Source organism: Rattus norvegicus, chromosome 18 (assembly GCF_036323735.1).
Source record: "Rattus norvegicus strain BN/NHsdMcwi chromosome 18, GRCr8, whole genome shotgun sequence".
Lineage (NCBI taxonomy): Eukaryota > Metazoa > Chordata > Mammalia > Rodentia > Muridae > Rattus > Rattus norvegicus.
This window is the reverse complement of record NC_086036.1, coordinates 76,038,634-76,062,153: the sequence shown is the minus strand read 5'-3', so window position 1 is coordinate 76,062,153 and position 23,520 is coordinate 76,038,634. Positions and strand designations below refer to the sequence as shown.

The 23,520-nt window shown below is 49.7% G+C and overlaps 1 protein-coding gene and 1 long non-coding RNA gene across 7 annotated transcripts in view; one reads left to right on the top strand and one right to left on the bottom strand.

The window, feature by feature from the left end:
* Positions 1–23,520, top strand: part of Kcng2 (potassium voltage-gated channel modifier subfamily G member 2) — a 68,153-nt gene that overhangs the window by 23,224 nt on the left and 21,409 nt on the right. For 5 of the 6 annotated variants that reach the window (XM_039096771.2, XM_006254947.4, XM_017600944.3 and 2 more), the window contains exon 2: positions 16,482–17,179. In XM_039096771.2, the coding sequence (XP_038952699.1) occupies positions 16,517–17,179 (663 nt within the window). In that variant the 5' untranslated portion in view covers positions 16,482–16,516. Of the gene's footprint in view, positions 1–13,040; positions 14,295–16,481; positions 17,180–23,520 lie in introns of those variants that run through there. The other variant, XM_008772136.4, reaches the window with a different exon arrangement.
* LOC120098179 (uncharacterized) lies at positions 13,427–16,483 on the bottom strand. The gene is made up of 2 exons (XR_005496241.1): positions 15,684–16,483; positions 13,427–14,344 (listed from the first exon to the last, which is right to left on the bottom strand). It is a non-coding gene; the product is annotated as an uncharacterized LOC120098179 (long non-coding RNA).

Sequence of the window (23,520 nt, the reverse complement as noted above, 5' to 3'; positions counted from 1 at the left end):
TCCCTCCATCTCTCCCTTTCTCCCTCCCTCCTTCCCTCCCTCCCTCCCTCCCCTTCTGCTTCTCCCCACACCCCTCCCTCCCTCCCTTCCTCCCCTTCTGCTTCTCTTCACATCCCTCTCTCCCTCTCTCCCTCCCTCCCTCTCCTTCTGCTTCTCCCCACACCCCTCCCTCCCTTCCTCCCCTTCTGCTTCTCTTCACATCCCTCTCTCCCTCTCTCCCTCCCTCCCTCTCCTTCTGCTTCTCCTCACACCCCTCCCTCCCTCCCTTCCTCCCCTTCTGCTTCTCTTCACATCCCTCTCTCCCTCTCTCCCTCCCTCCCTCTCCTTCTGCTTCTCCTCACACCCCTCCCTCCCTCCTTCCCTCCATCTCTCCCTCCCTCTCCTTCTGCTTCTCCCCACACCCCTCCCTCCCTTCCTCCCCTTCTGCTTCTCTTCACATCCCTCTCTCCCTCTCTCCCTCCCTCCCTCTCCTTCTGCTTCTCCTCACACCCCTCCCTCCCTCCCTTCCTCCCCTTCTGCTTCTCTTCACATCCCTCTCTCCCTCTCTCCCTCCCTCCCTCTCCTTCTGCTTCTCCTCACACCCCTCCCTCCCTCCTTCCCTCCATCTCTCCCTCCCTCTCCTTCTGCTTCTCCTCACACATCTGTCCTCTCCATACCTCCCCCGACCCTCATCTACTCATTCTCCCTTCCTAATCTTCCCTGCCCTCCCTCCCTTCTCCCTCCCTTCTTCTTTCTCCCTCTTTCCCCTTGTATCCTCTCCTCCTCACCCACTCTTCACCCGCCCCCCTCACTTTAACCACCTCTCCTTCAGCATCTTCCCCCTTTCTTCCCCGTCTCTCCGACTTTTGTTTTGTGTGCTCTTCCTGGGTGTTTTCAGATGCCCCATATGGTGGGCAAGAGAAGTGGGCATGACAATCAAAGACAGACATGAGGTGGCTAAGCCTGGACCCTGCTCTCCCCACTCATCCCTGGTCCTCCATCCATGGACCGTAGAGTCCTCTTCTGCACACAGTGTGGGACCATTCAAGGAAGGATGAGGGTGGCATCTTCCTTGGAGCCTTGCCCAACACCACCCATACTCTCTCTCCTTAAGTTGCCACATCTTCAGGCTGATACAGAGGTGCTTTGGTAAGGGGCTCTGGGTGGCCCGCTTCAATGCCTCATTTAGCACAGCCGCCAGACTTGAAGGAAGCAGGGTTTATAATTTCCTCTGCTGTGTATCTCAGCGTTCCTCAAGTCAGTCGTTGAAGACGTCGTGACGTCTAACCTGAGTCCCTTCACTGCCGTTTGTTGACTGTGTTACCATCGCTGGGAATTTTCATTGAGATTCTAATTGTTGTTTTTCTTTCAACACCCACGCTGTTAGTACTGTGTTTGGGAAGTGAGAAATCAGAAAGTTGTGAGTTACAGAACAAAACCCAAATTTGTTTGGCCACAATAGTCTAAGAGAAGTAAACTTTCCCTCAGATGTTGGTCTCAGTGACAGTCGCAGCTGAGGAAGTCAGTGGGTTGTGAGAACGAAAGGCCAGAGTCCTCTTCCTGTCTGATGGGGTACCCCGACATTGTGTCAGGCTGGAGCTGGTATGGGCAGGAAGCCTGGTGTCTACCCCATTAAAGAACAGGAAGATGCACACTTCCCCCCCATGCATTTCAGGGGCTTGGAAATGGGGTTTCTCATGAGAAGCATCCAGATCCCTACCCTGTCAGGCATGGGTGTCTATGGGAAGCTCCCACCCTGAACCATAAAGTACCATCGTTGGGTGTAGGTAGAGGCCACATGGGAAACCTGGGCTCCACCTACCTGCCAGTCACCAGCTGCTGTCCAGTGTCTTGCAGCCTGGAATCAACAGGACTTAGCCATAGTGCAGAGTCTGAGAACATGGGTCGCAGTGTCCAGATTCCAGCAGAAAACTCTGCCACTGTACGAAGAATTGGAAAGCTCTCAAAGTGAGTAAGGAAGGACAGTCAGGAGATATACAGTCAAGACGACCAGGCACTAGAATTACTGGACAGAGACATAAGCCACAATTATGGACGTGGTCCCTGTGAACAAGCAGAGGTGTGGGCGTGGGGGCTATGTGAATGAGTTAAGTCTCTTCAAAGGAACAGACCGTGTGAATAAAAACTAACTGAGCCTTTTAGAGCTGAGAAACACAAGAAATTAAGTGGGATTCTCCACGGATGGGCTCAGTGGTGGTCGCAGTGCCCAGATGAGAGGCAGTGAGACAGACAGAGCAGCAAAATGAGCCCTTGAGTACGCTCTTCAGTTACAACACAAATCGGCGGTGATATTCAGCACTGGCAGTGCCAAGGACCCAGCTTGCCCACGGTGCTTTTGGGATGCAAAATGGCCCAGCTACTCTAGAAGACACTTTGGCAATCTTTTTCTGAAATAAACTTGCAACAGTCAGCCAATCTAGAGGGAGAAAAAAAACAAGATAAATTGGACTTTGGTCAAATTTAAAACTTCTATTCTTCCCAGAGCTGGGCTGGGGGTGGGAGACACGCGGGGATGTTTATAGCCGCCTTGTTCATAATTGCGAAATCCTGAAAATAGGCCGAATGCCGTTCGCAGCTTCTGAATGGTTGAACAAACTGTAATTCATCCTGCCTCTTAGATGTCCGAAAGGTGCCGTGCGCACAGCGGACCACATCGTCTCCAGGGAGCGAAAGGTGCCGTGCGCACAGTGGGCCACATCGTCTCCAGGGAGCTGTGCGCGATTATGAGCAAACCCCCACATAATCAGACTCCTGAGTCTGTTTTCTCAGCATCCCAGAATGGTTTCACTGTGGCGTAGAGAGTGGGCTAGCGACATCGGGGGTAGAGGGTGGATATGATAGGAATACAGCTGAGGGTTGGGGGTAGACGCATGTGGGTAAGCTGGCTGCTGCGTGTCAGTCAAGCTGCGACCTGTTGGGTCCTGCTACAGAGAGTGGATTTCAGAAGGTGTCAGCCATAGGACTGGGATGAGGGGCAGCAGAATATCTGTGTTATACTGATGGCTGCATGTGAGTCTGTGAGGATCTGAACACAAGACGTACAGTTCTAAATGTCTCTAGGGCAATGACCGTAACCTTGCGTGCACCTTGCCTGGTGCATGAGAGCCATTAGTCACCAGGTTCCTGCACATCTATAGATTTGGAGATTGTGTCCCGTAAATCATAAGTGAAAAGCACTTGTCAATTCCTATGTCAACATCACGGCTAAAAAATGGATCTAATTAGCAAGTTTTCAGCCTGGCTCATTACACAATCTTGTGTATATCTGATAATTAACGCTTGGTAATTGTGTCCCTTTGACACGGAAAACAAACCCATTTCAAAATAAAATGACTGAACTCGCATATGAGTTTAACAATCAGAAAGAAATTGCAGGAATCCTATTAACATTCTGCCTCATCATTTTATAACAGGCATCTCTCCTGTCATATTTTACTTAAAATATTTACTTTAAAGCCAGGTACAGTGACACATGCCTCTAACACCAGCACTCGAGGGACTGAAGCAAGAAGATAGTTTCAAGTTCAGGATAGGCCTGGACTTGTGAGTCTCCAACATAGTGAGACCCTGTCTCAAACAATAGCAATAGAGAAACAAATAAATAAAAATACCATGATTTAGCTCCTTTCTCAACCCACAAGTAATGGTTACCTCAGTTCATATAATGTTTTCCTTGGTAGAACAGGAAGATAGCCAGGCAAGGACTCAGCAAGGGTTAAGCAATGCCTCCTGGTTGTCACGGTCAGACACCTTTTAATTTTAAACATTTATCAGCTGCAGTCATTCAAAAGTTGATTAAGGGAAAGTGAATCTTGTCAAGGTCACACACGGTCTGCACACACGTGAGAATCTAGCCTCTCAGAGCTTCTCTCTGCCTGTAAAACTGACCAGCCTGGTGTTAGAGCCTGAATGTCTCCCTGAGAATCTACAGATGTTACCCATTCTCCTTGAGTCAGATTTGTGATAATACCAGAGCCACACAGATGGGGAAGCACCCATCAGAAACTTTATACGAGACTGGGAAGATGGTCCAGTCACTCAGGCGCTCAACACACACAGTATGAAGACTGACTTCAATCACCCAGAACCCATATAAAAAGCCAACCATAATGGCACATTCTTACAACCCCAGAGCTGTGAAGGCAGGGACAAGCAGACCTCTGGGGCTCACTGGCCAATAGCACAGCCTGCTTGATCTCTCCAGACCCTGTTCCAAGAAACAAAGCAGACAGTACCTGAAAAGTGACTGTTGACCCCTGGCCTCCACATACACTCACACACAAGTGCATGTATGCACACATGAACACACATAGCTTTGTTTATCTGGGTATACCCTAATAACATCTTGGCAGGAAAAAGTTTTTGAATCCTTAAATGGTTGAAGCTTAAGCTTAGGCCAAAGACTCCCCGCTTTGGAGTGTTACAGCTTGGTGTGATAGGACCTCTGACATCGGAGCCTGCCCCAGGCTCAGTCATTCCTGGTACGGCTATTTTCAAAGTCGTTCACTTGATGAGACCGAGTGTGTCCTAGCCCTTGGCACCGTGACTCTTTGTGTCGGATGTTGTCTGTATCCAATCTGGGAGTGACAAAGGTGGACCAGCTTCCTTGACTATCACTTGGTTTGAGAAGCACTTCTACAGCGGTCAACACAAATGCCTATGGAAGTCTTCACACGTCTCCTGGGAAGTAGGGCTAGCCGTGGGTTCCACATGAACGGGCTCTGGAAGCCACTGGGCTATCTTTAGCAAACAAGGAACAGGTCTCTTTAGTACAAAGGGAACCCTTACTTGCCTCTGGTTCTTCCTTGCTCTGACATAGCTTACTTGTCTCATATCCTCCCCATCCTCCTTCCTTTGATAGTCCTCACAACACAAGTGTCACTCCAGCCTATCAAAGATGCTAGTACCTCTTCCTGGACCCCATGTGCCAGGGTACATTTCTCTCAGGGTCCTTCCTGAGCTCCTGGGTCTATGTTCAGAGATTGTACAAATCACTGTCTTTGTTGGGTGTTTTGAGTGGAGTGCCAGTCTGTGCTGTGTGTCGGAGGGTAAGTCCCCAGGCATGCCCTGTTTAAACTCCACAGAGCTCAGCCTTGTGGCAGCCTCAATGCCCCTGACCGACACCTTATATCAGCCTCATGTGTTCATCTATGCACTCAAATATGCATGCACCCACAGACACACGGAAATAGAGGGTGATTCACCAGCTAGACAGTGCCCCTCCCCCATCTCTGCAAACCCACTATCATCTCTTCCCGCCTGAAGGCAATCTGTGTTCGTACCAGGTTGATTTGTTCTAATCCTTCGATATTTAGTAGAACTCTCAATAAAATCATTTCATGGTTTTAGAAGGAAAATAGATATTTAATTACTTCTTCCATTTTTCCTTGGTTGTGGATGCATTCAGGGTTCCTGTTTCTCTGTTCTTTTCTGAAGTGAGTGGGGACCGTGCCGCACAGTGGTCTTGAACTCCTTGCGTGGTCCTCCTGCCTTGGTTAATGTGTCTCACCACACCCACTGGGTTCCTGCTTCTGCAATCAGTTTTTGGGCCGTGTGTTTTTGTTTTGAGGTGTCTCTGTCTTTCTCCTTTTCCCTCTAGGAGTAGAGAGTCGTCGTGTTTCTTCACAGTGTGCGGGTCCCTGCTGGATCTCTGGCCTTGTCTCTTCCAGGCCCAGCTTCTCATTTCTCTTCATCATTAACTCCCCAGTTTTGACTTTTTCTGTCTGGATGGGAGCTAGAGATTAGCGTTGCCTTTATACTTCTCCTCTGGGCTTTAAATGAGAGAACCTTCTAACGTACTTTGTGATTAGCATTCTGTCCAGTGGTGTTAAGCGTAAAAACCTCTGTCTATGCATTTCTTTTTCCCTTGGAGTTTTGATGGTGGTGACAGTGTGTGTGTGTGTGTGTGTGTGTGTGTGTGTGTGTGTGTGTGTGTGTGTGTGTGAATGACCCCATAGGCTCACATGTTTAAAAGCTTGTTCTCCGGTTAGTGGAACTGTTTGAGAAGGATTGAAAAGTGTGGCCTTGTTGGAAGAAGTGTGTTATTGGGAGCTGGCTTTGAGGTTTCTAAAACCCATGCCAGGACCAGTCAATCAATTGGTCTGTCTCCCTCCCCCTCTCTCTCTCCCTCTCCCTCCTCTCCCTCCCCCTCCCCCTTCCTCCTCTCCCTCTCCCTCTCTTTCTCGAGACAGAGTCTCTCACTGAATCAGAAGCTCATCAGTTTTACTAGACCAGTTAGACCAGCTTCATGAAGTTCCAGGGTCTGGTGTCTCCTGGCTCTTTTGTTTATTCTGAGGTTGTAACATTGTTTATTCTGAGGCTGTAACATTGTTTAGTCCGAGGTTGTAACATTGGGTCACACTTGAGTGGCAGGAACCTCACTGACAGCCATCTCCTCAGTCCCACTCAGATTTGTTTGAAGTCAGGAGAGAGAGTGATTAGAGGAATCCAAGCATACTCTGATCAGGGCACTGTCAATCCCCTGAGGCACAGATGGAGCCAGTTCTACTCCAACCCTGCTCTCAAAATCATAAAGCAAGTGGCCTTGGGAACAAATTACACACCACTCCAGCAGTCTGTGCTAGACACTGGACTAGAAGCCTGAGTAGTAGCCCGAGGCTTTTAATCGTGTGGTAGGCATATGTGTGATACTCTGTGTGTGTGTGTGCGTGTGTGTGCGTGTGTGTGTGTGTGATACTGTGTGTGTGTGACAAGGAGAGACTGTGTGTATGCATGTGTGTTCATGTGTGTGTTTGATACTGTGTGTGGGAGTGGGTGGGTTGATGGGTGGGTGAGTGCATGTGAACAGAATAGCTCACATGGTGGCCAGGAAACAGAAAAGTACAGGAGGGGACCAGGTCAAGATACAGCCCCAAGGACAGTCCCCCAGTGATACCTCCTCCAGCTCAGCCCAACCTTCTACATGTTGCTGCCTTCAGATGATGTCAACCTTTCATAAACCCATCAGGAATTAACCCATTGATCAGTTTAGCACCTTTGTGACCTAACTATCTCAAGCAAAGTCTTAGGGACACACACGGGAGTGCTTCTTAAGCCAACCAGTTGACAGTCTAACCACGCCTGGTAGGACAAGGCAGGATTATAACCCCAGTGGTGATGCTTGACTTCGGACAAGCTCTCTACGGAGACGGCATTGAATGTTAGTTAACTGCTCAGAATGACTCTTGCAACCAACCATTGCTCATCTTCTGCACGGTACCCAGTAAATTAGCTGATGTAACCAACATTTTCTAATGAAACTGTTGCCTTCGTGGTGTTAGATGAATTCACCCCACTACTGCTGGTGCTAATCTCTGAGTGCACTCAGGTGGGCGGGGCTGAGCTGTCACGTTGTCTCCCACTAAATAGACTTTCTTTTATTTTAAGATTTATTTATTATATTTATGCACTACAGCTGTCTTTAGACACCAGAAGAGGGCATTGAATCCCTGTCACAGATGGCTTTGAGCCACCATGTGGTTGCTGGGAACTGAACTCTGGACCTCTAGAAGAACAGTCAGTGCTCTTAACTCCTAAATAGCCCCTGTGAGTGGAGGAACATCTGGGCTGTCCTTTATTCACTCTGTAATGTCACTTTTACAGGTGAGGCCAACAGGTGAGGAGATAGGTCTCTTCTTACCTTTAACTGGATTTTTCAAGTGTTCTGAGATACCTTGGGTTGAAGCTGGCCTTGTGGGGACTCAAAGTCACCACGGTACCCATAAGCAATGTTTAATTACCACCAAGGAACTATATTCCCTCCCAGTGGCCTCCTTTCAAGCAAGCGCTCTCTGTTTTCATAAGTGCTGTGCCCCAGGGAGATGATAATGTCAGCAGTGATGTTTCTGATAATGTGCCATTAATCGCCAGCAGCGCTGAGAGATACTGGAGCTGCAGTACGCAGCTCCCTCCGGAACATTCTGTATCCAACTTGATCTTCGCTTTATGTCCATGTTGTCGAATCCATCCAGAGAGCCCAGGACCGTCAGAGTGTATTCACTGCAGACGCAGAACCCAGTAAACCAAAGGAGAAGCTGCCCAGAACAGGCCCACACTAGGGATCAAACACTCCCGGGAGAAGTTTGCATCCTATCTACAACAGATAGGATGCAACCCTTGAGAGGGTCAGGGCCACTCCTTTCAGGGCTTGGTGACCTTCACTGTCCCTGGTCCCTCTTGTTTTTTGTTTTTTTGTTTTTTCTTTTTTTGCCATACAAGTGACAGCTGCATTCCTCACAGAATTACTGATATCCCTGGATGGTTATCATATCTGCCGTCCTCAAGGCTGGGGTGACAGTAAAGAAAGCCAGAGCTAGACTCTTAACATGGTGACAGCGAAGCGAGCAGAAGCCTATGGCATCCTGCCAGAGACGAGAGAGCGCCCAGGACTCGCCATCTCGGGATGGGATCATTCTGCTCCCAACAGTGCTGGACCCCACCTTTTCCCTATAGGACTCATATTGTTTCTGACTTGGGACCCCTCCCTGGATACCTTGTAGGCAGAACAGGGCTAAATGTGCCAAGCTGGCTTCCAGCCTACGGACACCTCTTTTTCGTTCCTTGCTTCTAAACACAGTGGTGCCCACCATGACTCCTGATCCAGCCAAGCATCCTGGGGCAGAGTCATGGAGAGATCTCTAACTAATGGTGCTCCATTTCCCCTTATACCTCAGGGACGTCACCACTCCCAGTAACCTTCTGCTGGAGTTCGCCTAATAGCTTTGAGTTTCACAGCTACAAAGTCCAGCTTCACATGGTGTGCTTGGGTTACATGGGTGCTTGACTTACAACCTCGTTTTGTTTGTTTGTTTGTTTGTTTTTGTTGTTGTTGTTTTGTTTTGTTTTTTAAAACTTGAACCAGAGAAATCACATAGCCTTCTTCGTGGGTCGATTTTCCTTTTGTCACTGTTGTGGCTGCGAAGGTCACTCTTTAACTCTTCCCTTCGTGCTGTGAGGAGATAGCGACCTGCCTTTTATACTCCGACCATGTCCCTGGTGGAGTTTGGCCCGTGGTTCTGTCTTCCCGAAAGGCCTCCCTGTTCCTACCTGTTTGGTTTTGCTCTGATGGAAGACCTTCCCGTTACTAAGTGTTTGGTTTTGCTCCGGTGGAGGGCACGGAGTGATTTTCATCCCCCAGAAGGGAGGCCTCTTTGCCTTGACTGGATACCTTAGATGGAGTTGTCTTTCTGTTTCTCCCACAGAGCTGTCACGTCAGGTTTCCTCTATGATTGCAGAACCTGTAGCCGCCTGCTCTGTTCCATGCAAAGGGTGGGGCAAGATCTCCAGAGCTCTCAGAGCTTTCAACGCTACAATCTTAACTCAAAAGGAAGTTGTCTTAAAAACACGTATAACATATAATTACTGTTCGTGTTTTAAGAAGAAGATTCTGGGGGAAGAAAGCTCACCCCAGCAGAAGTTCCTCAGTGCTTACCCAGTTACACTCATTACTCATCCTTCCATATGAACACTTGGACTTGCCTTCGGTGACAGAAGGAACCAGGCCATCCCGCCACGGCAGAGGAAGACGGGGGCGGAAGACACTCGGGCAGAAGGCAGGCAGAGAGGCAGGGCCTCTCTGGAGATGCGATGTCCCCATAGAAGGGAGCAGGAGTCCCCTCCCTTTCCCGGTAGACATGTGGACTTGTCTCTGATTCGGACAGGTAGGGGAAACAAACTGCACACGCTCTACAGGGCTTTGCAAACTCAGGTTCCGGAGTATCTGACAGGGAAGCTCGGCAGGGCTGGAGTGGCTGTTCTTTAGTTCTGGAATTAAGGTGATGGACAGGATGAGATGCTGACACACATTTGCCAGGGCATTGTGGTGCCTTCAGAGAGCCTTATCTACAACCTAGGACAAATCCGGTCCTCAAGGACACAGCAGGTGGGCAGGGCTGTATACAAAACCAAGTGCTGGCTTCAGATGCTGCCCTTGCTGGGCCAATCAGGACAGTTGTCCTTCCTCCTCCGCCTCTCATCTTCCTGCTTGTTACTAAGCTCTGTCTCCAAACAGAACCCGGCACCCTGCTGAGTCTCCACAGCAGATGGCTGTTGAGTCAATCAGACCACCCAGCCCCAGCCTTTCCAGATTCCTCAACGTTGTTGGCCACTGCCCTGCTCTGGGAAGCTCCCCAGCTATGCTCTACCTCTCTGGTACACTGTCCTTGAAGTGTAGAACAAGCTATCGTGAGAGTCCTGGTGTCTCGTGGCACAGGGAGATAAAAATGAGTATGTCCTGGGGCAGGAACTTGGCAGTGGCCTTGAGCGTCCCAAGGACTGAGCTCTTGGAGGCTGCAACACACTCACTCTAGACGACTGTTGGAAGGTCCCCTTCCCTCTGTGACACAGTCACACTAAAGTGACTTCTCATGTTCAGAAGATGCTTCTCAATTCCTCGTTGGCACATAGAACTTACTGGAAATCATGGACACTTCCTTCCTTCCTTCCTCCCTTCCTTCTTTCCTTCCTTCCTTCCTTCCTTTTTCTGTGACAAAGCGTATGACAAAGGTAGTTTAAGAGAGAAGGAATTGGTTCGGCTCACAGTTAAAGGGCACAGCTTGTTCTGGTAGGAATGTGAAGATCCTGGTCACAGGACGTCTTGGTCTATTGCTATGAAAGACACCATGACCACAGTGACTCTTACATCAGAGAGCATTCAAATGGGGGCTGGCTCGCAGTTTCGGAAGTTTAGTTCACTGTCATCATAGCAGAAGTATGGCAGCACACAGGTAGATATGCTGCTGGAGACATAGCTGGGAGTTCTACATCAGGTCTGAAGGCAGCAAGAAGAGAAAGACTCTGGGCTGGTTGAACCCTCAAAGCCCACCCCCAGTGACACACTTCCTCCAACAAGGGCACGCCTCCTAATCCTTTCAAGTAGTGCCACTCCCTGGTGACCCAGCATTCACATCCATGAGCCCGTGGGGGCCGTTCTCACTCAAACCGCCGTGCATGATGTCCACGGTCAGGGAGCAGAGATGAATTTTGGTTCTGTTTAGTGCGCTCCTTTTAAATCGATCCGAGATGCTAGCCCATGGAACCATGCTCCCCCTTTCAGTGAAAGCCCTCTGGAGTCTCCCATGCAGATACACCTAGAGCTGTGACTCCGGCGTGGTTCCACATCCCGTCAGGTTGATAATCAAGGTGAAGCGTCATAGCGTGTGAAGCACACGTCGTCAGCCTTCTCTCCGTGGGTTTCCCTCTGCTTGTCACATTTCCTGTGGTGCATCAGGTGACTCATACCTGGTCCCACAGAACCACACGCTGAATCCCCACCAGGGCATGTACGTTTTCAATTCCTGGGTTGTCTTAGTAAAAAGTTTGTTTTCCTGGGCGGCGCTCAGGGAAACAAACTGTTAGCACCAAGGGAAGGCCGTCGTGTTGACCACCAAAGGAAGTGACTGTCAGGGCTTACACACTATTCCCGTGGACAGTACCAGATTTCACCTGGACCCACCTGGGATAAAAATCACACATTATACCATTTTGATCATTTCAAAGTATACAGTTCAGCGGGTTCTTAAAATTCCCATTAACAACGTTGTGGAGCCGTCAGCACTGTAGTCTGGGGCCGTCTTCATCATGCCGGGGGAAAGCCTACTAAATGCTCATGCTCTGTACCTCTTCTCCACTCGGTGGCCACTAACCTTCTGTCTCTGTGAGTGAGCTTGCCGTGGACACTTCACCTCAGAGGGTTCCCTCTATGTGACGTTTTCTATGTAGCTTTAAACGTCTGGCATACCGTGTTCAAGTTTTGTTTGGGTGGTAGTAATACTTCATGGCTTTTGTCTCCAGAATGTACCAGGCTCTGGTTCCTCACTCACCACTTGGTAGCACTTCAGTTGGATTGATCCTTTGGCTGTTTTGAACAACACTGCACAAGCCTGTATGTTTTCATTCCTCTCGAGTACTTATGTAGGAGTGAAACACTGAGTCGTGTGGTAAAGTGACTCTACCTGATCATTATTTTCTTAAAGATTTATTTATTTTATGTATATGAGCACACTGTTGCTGTCCTCAGACACACCAGTAGAGGGCATAGAAACCCATCGCAGATGGTTTCAAGCCACCCTGTGGTTGCTGGGAATTGAACTCAGGACCTCTGGGAGAGCAGTCAGTGCTCTTAACCACTGAGCCACCTCTCCAGCCCTGACTCTAACTGATCTTGGGGGTCACTGCAGACTCTTCAGTGTCCCCACCATGTGTGAGGTTCTTATGTTTCCATATCTGGGCTGACATTGTCTTTACCATCTGTTAGTGTTAGTGTATGTGTTTTATGCATGTGCACATGTGTACATATGTGTGGAAGCCAGAGGTCAACCTCAGAGCCATCCATCTTGTATTTTGGGATGAGGTCTCTTACTGGGACCTAGGGCTCTCCAGTTTATCTAGGTTGGCTGCATTGAGCCCCAAAGATCAACCTGTCTCAGTCTTCTCAGACCTGGGGTTAAAAGCACTCACCTCTATTCCTGGCTTTTTATGGGAGTGCTGGGGACTGAACTCAGGTCCTCAATTTTATGTGGCAAAGTTCACGAACAGTCCTCCCAGACCTGCTCAGTCAGAATGCTTTCCAATCAAAACAAAACCACATAGAATTACACTTGCTATTTCAATCATCATAAAGCTTGCAAGCCTGGGTCTTTAAAACACATTAATTTGTGACCATCACAGACAACTTGTACACTGACCTATTTCCACAACTCCCCTTTCTTTGATCACAACGAAGCAGCATCTCTCTGTGCGGTGAGCGCCATCCCCCCACCTGCTGGCCACAAGGCATCTGGTGGAGCACTGGCAATTTGCCCTAAAGAGGAACCCTTGAGTGTTTAGCAGTGGCCTCTCCCTTGGCTTTCAAAGCACCCTTGAAGCCCGTCCTAGACAGTTAATGCGAGCTACACCCGTAAGGAGCTCTGAACTTATCTTCCTGATGCACAGACTGAGGGATTCCACCAAAGGTGGGGATATTTTTATTGTTTGGCAATTTCACACACACATATAATGTGCCTTCATCAAGTCCACCCCCCCAGTCCCTTGCCCCCAGTGTCTCCTCTGTCTTTAACCATTCCCCTCCTCAGTTTTGTCCGTTTTTTAACATGTCCCACGTGTCACTTAGTACTGCCTGTATGCACACGGGGTAGCTGTCGTGGATCATGGATAGCCTCTTGGGGCCACATCCTGTAAGAACTGACTCTCAGATTTCATTTGTTTTTCTAAATGTCATTTTTTCCTCTATTTGATTCACCCCTCCCTCTTTCCTCTCCTTTTTCGGCGCCTCTTACCCAAGGCGGTGGGCTCCTGAAGGCTGCTTGCCGGCTTCCCCTCCGCGACTTTCCCCAGGGCTTGTTTTCATTCCGTGAAGCTGAGGCCTGCTCAGTTCTGCAAGCGTTCGTCTTATTATTACACCTTTCAAGCCCAGTATCCTCTCACTCCCTTTTTGTAATTTCTGTCTGCTTATCGATACTCCTTACTGAGACGTTGTCCTAATTCCTTTAGGTCAGTCTTCCTTTAACTTTTTTGTTTGTTGGGTTTTTGTGTTTGAGACTGGGTCTCACATTGTAACCCAAATGAACCTGGAACTTACTCTGTAGCCCAGGCTGGTCTCAAACTTGTAACTATCCTCTTTGCCTGTTTCCCAAGTGCTGGGATTACAGGCATACATTTTTTGGACATATTTAATTTAGTTTATTTGTCTTTTCTGGTGAAGCCGAGGGGCGGGCTTCCCTGTGGTCCGTTCACTTTAGTTGTCCTCTTCCTGCACGGAGTCTCTTCTTTTCATTTTCCATATTCTTCGTAATTTTTGTTATTGAAAACTGGACATTTTAAACCACGGAAGCAACGGTTGTAGAAATCAGATCCCCAACCAGGGATCGGTCATACTTACTGACGTTCGCTTGCACAGCTCATGGTTTAAAGGATCCATTTTGTAAAACCTGTACGCCTTTCCTTACATGGCCATGATGCCTCTGCTCCTTTAGATTCGCTGAAAGAAAAGCAAACCCAGTCTTTGCAGATGGGCTGTGTGAGCTGAGGCCTCTCCAGCACTCAGCCAGAAGCCTGTGTAACCCCTCTGCTCACCTGCCTACAGGTCAGCCTCCGTACCTACAGGTCAGCTGGGTTCAGCCTCGGAAGCCTCGTTGATATTTACCGAATTAACACGCAGCCCGGGCACATGTGCGGTATCCTCAATCCCAAAGCATCTTCCAATTCCTCATTCCCCAAGCACCTCCTGTGCTCCATCCAAAGTGCTTCTCCATCCAATTGTCATCCATTGCCTCAGGCAACAGCAGCTACATCCTCCTGTGAGTGCTTTGCCAGTCTTAAGCTGGCTGCATTGGCTCCAGGCAGGGTCCTGGGATGGGCGATAACAGCACAGCCTTTGGGTCAGTCTTCTTGAAGTTGGTGGGAGCTTTAGGGAGCGGCCAGCCCTGGTGCAGTATGTTCTCCCAGCGAAAGTGCTGGTGTCAGCAGTGCCTGCAGGCTGGGTTTTTCAAGGACACCACTGGGTTGGGAGCGCAGGGTGGACAAAGTGAGTTTTCTGAACTAGGCCCAGGACACAGATATGAGTCTCCTGAGCAATCAGGGGTGGGTGTGGGATGACTTCCCTGAACTGGGACGGGAGCAGAGTGGCCATGGGATGACTTCCTTGCTGCAAAAGCTCATTGTTACTAAGATTCAGATATATTCTCTCTCTCTCTCTCTCTCTCTCTCTCTCTCTCTCTCTCTCTCTCTCTCTCTTTCTCTCCCTCTCTCCCTCTCTCCCTCTCTCTGATTTATTATGTATTCAGTGTTCTGCCTGCATTTTTTATGCCTGCAAGCCAGGAGAGGGCACCAGATCTCATTACAGATAGTTGTGAGCCACCATGTGGTTGCTGGGAATTGAACTCAGGACCTCTGGAAGAGCAGTCAGTGCTCTTAACCTCTAAGCCATCTCTCCAGCCCCGGTTGCTTTCTCTTAAGGTGCTCATGGTCACTGACAGTTTTGGGTTAGTCCCAAAGTCCACAAAGGTTAGCTCTGAAACTTTCTACCTGTGTTTCGTGACCTTGAGGAAGGATTTTAGAGCGCCCTATTTATTGTGCAGTGTGTTTTCACATAGGGCGCTGGGGTTAGGGCTAAGGAAATTCTTTCCTAGCAGGTGTGCTGATGCTGACAATGATCATTTGTCTGTCTGTCTGTCTGTCTGTCTGTCTGCCACTGTGACAATACTGGGAGGCAGAAGGATGTCCCCCAACAAAGAACCAAGGTGCCCCCGCTCTAACCTGGACCAACTGGGACTTGCCCGTCAGCCATACTCTTGCTACTGTCGCCATAGCTCTAAGGGCCTCTGCTGAACCTCTAGCCTTTCCACTCCAGGAAGCAAAGAAACAGTAAACTGGAGGGAAGGGGGGAGTCCTCTGGAAAAACAGCAGAAGTCTCCATGCAGTCAAAGTCTTTGATGTTAGTAATAACCCCCTGTCCCCCTTTTTTATATAGAATCCTCTAGGACAAGTGAGCCTAGTGGAGAAAAAAAATGTGTATGCCAAACAGTTGGCATAGAAACCTAGGAGGCTCACAGAGCATCTGAATAATTTCTGTGGGTACCAAACAGTTCCTCTGACTTAGAAACCAAGGCTGGCTGGAAACTCGAGCACTGTGGGTTTCCATCTCTCTTGATTGGTGATTCTCAACCCCAGCTGTGCAGCAAAATTACCTGGAAGCTCTGTTCTGAGCAGAGCGGACCTCAGCCATCATCTGCCGTCATGGAGATGCATGAAGCACAGAAAGGCTTGGTGCGATGCTAATATCTGTGACAGGCAGACAGTTTCCTCCGGGACCACCTGAGTCCCAGACCCCTCCTCTGTGAAGATACAGGCGGGACCTCTAAGAAAAACTGCCCTGGTTTCTCATATACAATTATCATATCTTTCTTTACTTTTTTTTTTTTTTTACTTCCTACGTTGTGCTCAGTGTTTCTCACTTGGCTTTAAATGTCTCTTTTTAATTGGTCCCTTTTAATCCGGTCTAGAGCCGTGCCAATACGGAATTTCATAAGTCTGTTTCTAATTTACGGCAAGCCCCACCTCACCTTCATTTTCCTCCTTGACGTCGTTGGAGGGTGGGGAACTGCACTCTTTTTAAATACTGACCCACCCAGGGCAGACCAGACATGAATTTGCAAAAAGCCGCATCCCGACAGATACGTGGTACAAATCCTATTTGAGTCTAGGGTTACTTAATCCGTTTTTGCCCACGACCCTTCCTTGTCTGAGGATGTTCAATATTTTCCTGCCGTCTAGAAAATGAAGAAAGGAAGATAGGATATCTGCTTTACAGGGTCCTCTGGAAAGTTGGGGGGGGGGATCCCAAATCTGGACACGGTGGGACTTGCAAGTGTGACAGAGTTAGAGGTGAAGCTGGAACAGGAGGTTCCTGGTCCCCAGAACCTAGATCTTTGGCTAGGGTGGCTTCTCCGACGCCTGCAGTCCTAACACTGCGATTCCTTTTGCAGGCCCTGTCTCCTGATCGCGGCCGGCATATGGGGCCATGGCCCGGCTCCCGGGGCACCCGGAGGTCCCCGGCGCCGAGCCTGGCAGCGCAGTCCGAGGGGGCCGAGGCGGCCGCGGGGCCCGGGCGCGCCACGTCATAATCAACGTCGGGGGCTGCAGGGTGCGTCTGGCCTGGGCTGCGCTGGCCCGCTGTCCCCTGGCTCGCCTCGAGCGCCTGCGAGCCTGCCGCGGCCACGACGAGCTGCTGCGCGTGTGTGACGACTACGACGTGAGCCGCGACGAGTTCTTCTTCGACCGCAGCCCGTGCGCTTTCCGCGCCATCGTGGCGCTGCTGCGCGCCGGCAAGCTGAGGCTGCTGCGCGGCCCGTGCGCCCTGGCCTTCCGGGACGAGCTGGCCTACTGGGGCATCGACGAGGCGCGGCTGGAGCGCTGCTGCCTGCGCCGTCTGCGCCGTCGCGAGGAGGAGGCCGCCGAGGCGAGGGCCACGCCGCCCGCCCGAGGGCCGCAGACCAGCCCCGGCCGAGCCCTGGGGAGCGGGCGGCTGGAGCGAGGCCGACGGCGCCTGCGCGACGTGGTGGAGAACCCGCACTCCGGGCTGGCGGGCAAGCTCTTCGCCTACGTCTCCGTGGCCTTCGTGGCCGTCACGGCCGTGGGCCTGTGCCTGAGCACCATGCCTGACGTCCGCGCAGAGGAGGAAAGGGTGAGCACGGGCGTCAGCTGCAGGCTTGGGCGGGACAGGGGGGGAGCCAGCATCAGGGAGGTGTGGCCAAAAGGCCACATGGGGACCTTGGTGGAATGCAGCATTCTTCGAGGGTGCATGCGCATTACTAGTTAGGGTTGTGCCCTATGCCCCTGCAGTGGCTAGAGCTCCAGGCTCCTCGTCCCTTTTCTATGCTAGTTGAGTGGTCAGGAGTGAGGGTCCACTGAGTTGATGCGTGGGGCTCCACACTGTGTTAAATTCCAGGGCAAGTGCACACGGCTTTTCTTCTGGGGCCCTCTCTGTATCTTCAACAGCTCAGTAAGCAGTCCCTGCAAAATCTAGTCAAGGCAGAGCTCAAAAAACGTACCTGGTATCTTAACGGTCTAGAGTGGCAGTTCTCAACCTGCGGGTCAAATGAACCTTTCACAGGGGTTGTATATCAAATATTTACATGATTATTCACAACGGTAGCAAAATTACAGTTATGAAGTAGCAACGAAATAATTCTATGGTTGGGGGTCACCAGAACATGAGGAACGATATTAAAAGGTCCCAGCGTTAGAGAGGCTGAGAACAACTGTTCTACAGAAATGTATAGGCCAAATTTGTATATCCCAGGGTTAGAAGAGGGCCTTTATGGAGAAACGAGGACTCCAATCTTGTTGAACGAGTGTTTCTTGCCCTCTTTTCTCTGTCTCGTCCACCACTCCTAGAATGCCAGCACACAAAATGGAGAGAGATTTGCTATTGTGGTTAGCCAGTTCTGGTGACAGGCAAGAAAAGATTAAAAAAAAAAAAAAAACAACTAAAAATCATTTGTTCACATTGGCCATCATGGAAAGTTCTGTAAACAGCTGGGGAAAAGATATTATGTAGCTGACTGGCCTCTTGTGTTTGGGGATACTGGGATTCCTACAGAAGACATTCTACACTTGAATTTAACTCAGTGCTACTCCAAGTTCTTCCAGTCTCTTCCCTGGGCGCCCTCCTGTCCCTCTGAGTAGACCCTTCCAACCTCCTCATGGGTACCCCTCCCTTGGGCAGAGCTCTCAGAACAACTCCTTAGAATCCTATCCTGTCCCTACCTATGCCCGGTGCTCATTTAATGGGATCAACCCATTCAGAGAAAGAGAATTTACCAAGAGCTTGGCAGCCCTGGCTGCAAATTAAACTTAAACGTAAACTTAAGGAAACTGGTTTGGCTTGCTTCATGATTGGGCGTCCAGAGCATGAGCCAAGTCCAGTCATTTTAAGTAGTCACGAGTTTCTGGTACTTGAGGCAGGAAGCTTGGCTCAGTTGTAAAGCATTTGGCTTATACAGTGGAGGTAGGGGTGAAGAGACATTCAACATGTTGGGTTTTTATGTAGTTCTACTCAGGAAGAAAGGCATTTGGGGAAAACTGTGCAATAGAAGTCAGGGGTGCCTCAGCTAGAGACGACAGATCTGGAAAAGCCCAAGCCCCACCCCCCCCCTAGAAACATCTGCTCACCCCCAGCTGCCCCAGCTGTGTACACGTCCAAGCACCGTCTTCTGAATTCAGTTACAATTAAGCAGTGGTGACCCTAGACTAGAGACAGAGATGTCTTCCAAGGTGTGTCCACACTGCAACTGTGTGAGCTCACGCCATCTCTTTGGAAAGTTGTTCTGTCACTGTAAAAAGACAGTTCTACAGAATCTGCCTGAGGACCCCGGGATGCTTGGGCATCTGTACTCCAGCCTGTCAGTGACAAAATGGACACCTGAGACCTTCCAGTGGTCCAACCTGATCCAGCTGGGTAAATTCCTGTTGTCCCCTACCTAGCATATAGGGAGCCATAAAATGTCATTAACTCGTCTAAAAATTCGATCTGCCCAACACCACCAAAGAGCTGCCAGTCACCCCCATAGTAAAACCATGGCTTTAATGTGATTAGAACAAGTTTCAGAGCCAAACTTGGGGCTTGGGCCAAGATGTTCAGCATATGGGGACAACATGGGTCTAAATCTCATTCTCTTGTGAGCACTTTTGGTGGCTATTGATACATTAGTTCTTTTTGCTTTTTTCATTAATAATTTATTTATTCGCTTTACATCCTGCTTGTAGTCCCTGTTTCCTCCTGTCTTCCCAGTCCCACCTTCACACACCCCTCCCCCATACCCCATCTCCTTCTCTAGGGAGAAAGGGAGGCACCCCCATGATTACCAACACACACACACACACACACCACACACCACACACAAACACACACACACCACACACAAACACACACACACTCACACACACACAAACACACACACTCACACACACACAAACACACACACACAAACACGCACTCACACACACCACACACACAAACACACACACCACACACACACTCACACACACACAAACACACACACCACACACACACAAACACACACACAAATGCACACACACCACACACACACAAACACGCACTCACACACACCACACACACACAAACACACACATACCACACACACACTCACACACACAAACACACATACCACACACACACACACACACACACACACACACCATATCAAGCCCCAGCAGGACTGAGTGCATCCTCTAGTACTGAGGCCAAACAAAGCAGCCCAGGTAGGGGAAAGGGATCTAAAGACAGGCGACAGATAAGAGGCAGGCCAAGCTCCAATCGTTAAGGGACCTGCATGAAGACCAAGCTACACATTGGCTACCTATGTGGAGGGGGCCTAGGTCCAGCCCGTGCATGCTCTTTGGTTGGTGGCTCAGTCTCTATGAGCCCCCTTGGGCCCGGAAACATTAGTTTTTGTGAGTAGTTTTGACACATGTAAGGGATACCTGTAAGGGGCTTCTGTATACACAGAGCTCTCTCCGGATGTGTTTGGTTAGGTAATGGGAAGCCAAGGCCGCTCCTACATCATGCTCTCTGGCACACCTTAGGACACCTTGATCCAGAAGCTGCGTAGAATGGTCCTCTGGTCTTTTCAATGTTCGAGAAAGGTCTGTCCTCTGCACGCTTTAGGCAGTGTTTGTGACCACCTCCAGGAATAGGCCTTAGATCCCATCAACCATTTTGTGTTCAGTAAAACACACATGAAACTTGCCATGGTGCGGGGTGCAGCAGCAATGCCGTGCACATTGACAGTGCGTAGCATTTACCCACCCATCTCTAGAACTCTCCACCTGCTTCAGAATAGCAGAAAGTGCCAGACATGGTTAGCAGGGAGAGTTGAGTAAATAAGGTTAACTGGGCACCATTGATGACACTGGCTGGGGGCTCCCTCAGGGTCTGGGGCACTTGTTCCGTAAGCCACTGATGCAGAAACCACAGCCTGCCTGCCTCACTGTGGTGCAGCTCGGCTGAGTAGAAAGTGGACTGTTTCTGGGGATTGGCCAAGGTGCATCAGGGTTAGCTCTTTCCTGAGGCTGCTGGATCTATCCTTGTCTTTTAGCTTCAGGCCATAGCTTCTCAGTCCTTCATCACTGACGAAAGTCGCTGTGACTTTCACTTTCACACACCTTGTCTTATTGACCCCAGCCTCTTGTGTACGGAAACCCTAGACCATTGTCAAGCCCACCTTGGGTAACTAGGCCAGCAACCCTTCTCAGGGCCTGTAACTTCATCACACTGCAAATCCCTTTTGCCTCACGCAGTGACATTTCCCTAGACGATTTCTTGGTAGCAAGCAAACTCCTGGTGCATTCCACATAAGCCTTGTCCTGCAGACAGAGTATTTCAGGTTCCGCCATGTGCCCTGTCTAGGTTGGGATCCACACCTGCCTGCTGGCCCCAGAGTTCAACAGGCACCTGCTAACCTGGTACCCCGTTCAGGCTGTATGACCTGGCTCTGCGCTAATGCCAGGAGACCGGTGCTCGCTGCAAGGACTGAGCAGATGTGTGTGTTTGCACATGGCCTTTCTGTTGGAGTCACATGGTCTACCAGCCTGCAAGCTTCTCAGCTTCTCAGACATGTCGGTTGTAAAATGCTGTTCTCGTGGGATCGTTCTTCCTCATACCTCTTGTGTTGTGTTCATAACCACACTCTACAACCTTTCCCTAGGGAATTGTGCTATGACACTGCGCCTGCCACTCTTGGTTCCCAGACTCCCAGTCCCCGTAGGCTGTGTCCTTAACCTAATCCCTGGGAGAGCATTCGCTCAGTAGCTGTGTCTTTTAGAGAAGAAAAATCTCATTGATTTCCAGACCTATAGTGCGTTTTCATGCCGTAAAAACAGAGTTACCAACCAATAGTCTGAAAATGTATGTCCACAACAGCTGATGTGAATTCTTTGACTCTTAGAAAGTACATTCTGGGGGAAAATACCATCATACCTGTTTCCTAAATCCCCAGGTGGACGCCTCATGGCAATGTGCAGATTTCCCATGTTTTGGAACTAAATCGTGGCCCAGGGCACAGAGCATCAGTGTCTCAGCACCAGGTGCTGAAGGAGGTTGGAAGGACTGGGAGGCCATGGCCTGGAGTAGGTTTTGTAGATGGAGACTGGGCTCAGCACTGTGTCTCTCTAAGCTCTTGCCCTTTTCTGTAGGCTACCAGCAGAGGAAACAGGAGTCTCCATCACAGCTGATATCTTCATAAAGTCTCCAATACTCTACAGCCTTCGCTAGGTTGGGGTGGAGAAGATGGCCCCTCCACCTTCCCCATGCTGCAGGCCAGTGCTAATATGTAGCTCAGTATTGCCTGCCTCTTCCTGGGGAGACGTGAACAAACACCTGTTCAGATAGGCACCAAGGCAGTGAGTGACTACCCAGTGAGTGTATTGTATGTACTTACAGGACCCTGAGTGACCACTTAGGCAGCTCTATTACTGAAAAGCTCACCCAGCATGGGCAAGAACTCATGAAAGCTGCATCTCTGGAGTTCTCTACCTAGATCACAGGCAGCTTTGGATCTGGAGATATGGTTCAGCAGTTAAGAGCACGAGCTGCTCTTCCAGAGGACCTGCACTCCAATTCCCAGAACTCACATGACAGATCCCAACCATCTGTAACAACCACCTTACGGGATCAGAGACCTTCTTCTGGCTTCTGAAGACACCCCTTGCATGTGGTAATTTATATGGTGCAGGCAAAACAACTAAATACAATAAACAATCAGTCTCTTTCCCAAACAGTTGCTAATCTTATATAGCATTAGAAAAGAATATAGTGAATCCTGTACATTTCAGGAGCTTTCTGAGCCTTGTAAGTAAACTATTTCCTGAGTCTTATTAGCCTGTCTCCCTACTCTAGGAGACAATGTTTCAATTGAGAGGAAATAGCTACATAATATCAGAATCCTTAGGGACCACCAGGGCAGCAGTGCTACAGAAATCTATAACCAACACAGACCCTGATCATGACTGACCTTGACCAATATGGAGTCATTTGGAAGTAGATGTCTTCTGAGAACTTATGTCCAGAGTCGAGGTGACCGTGGCAATGTGTTCTTCTCTTGGGTTTGAAGGTGCTGTTGTTAGTAGGAAGTGCCCAGAGGCCAAGCTTTGGGCTAGGGGGTTATGTTGCCGTATCTGTTTTGAGTGGTTCAGATGTGTGGAGAGATGGTACATAGAGAATTTTATGCCAACAGAGAGCTGCGAGGTTCCTTCTATGCGGTGGTGGCTGCTGTGTTGCCTGGAGACAGAGCTAAGCACTTGCCTGAGCCCTGGCACACAGCGGGACAGGCTGTGCTTGCCAGCCTGCCCGGGAACAGCCTGTCGCTGCTGAAGGCCCGTGGGGTACAGGGTGCTTTTCAAAAATCCATCATTTCCTTTCGTACTGGGCTGTGTGGCTGCGCCAGTCAGTGTTTCCTTTGGCTCACGTGATCTAATTTACAGCTCTTGTAATGAGCCATGGATCTCATGCCTGGGATTTCAGCTTTGAATTTACTGAGATCTGCAGCAGCCTGGAAATCTGGTGACAAAAGTTTCTGCAGGCAAACACAGAGCTCTGCCACCTTCTGGCAGAGTGAGGGTTCAGCGGTCTCTGGGCCAATCAGTCAGGTTCCCTGAAGACATAAGTGAAAGGACAGGGGATTCACTGTATGGACTCAGTGTACACAGCCTCTAGCCAAGCTATCTGTCTTAGTCAGGGTTTCTATTCCTGCACAAAACATCATGACCAAGAAGCAAGTTGGGGAGGAAAGGGTTTATTCAGCTTACACTTCCACATTGCTGTTCATCACCAAAGGAAGTCAGGACTGGAACTCAAGCAGGTCAGGAAGCAGGAGCTGATACAGAGGCCATGGAGGGATGTTACTTACTGGCTTGCTTCCCCTGGCTTGCTCAGCGTGCTTTCTTATAGAACCCAGGACCACCAGCCCAGGGATGGCTCCACCCACAATGGGCTGGGACCTCTCC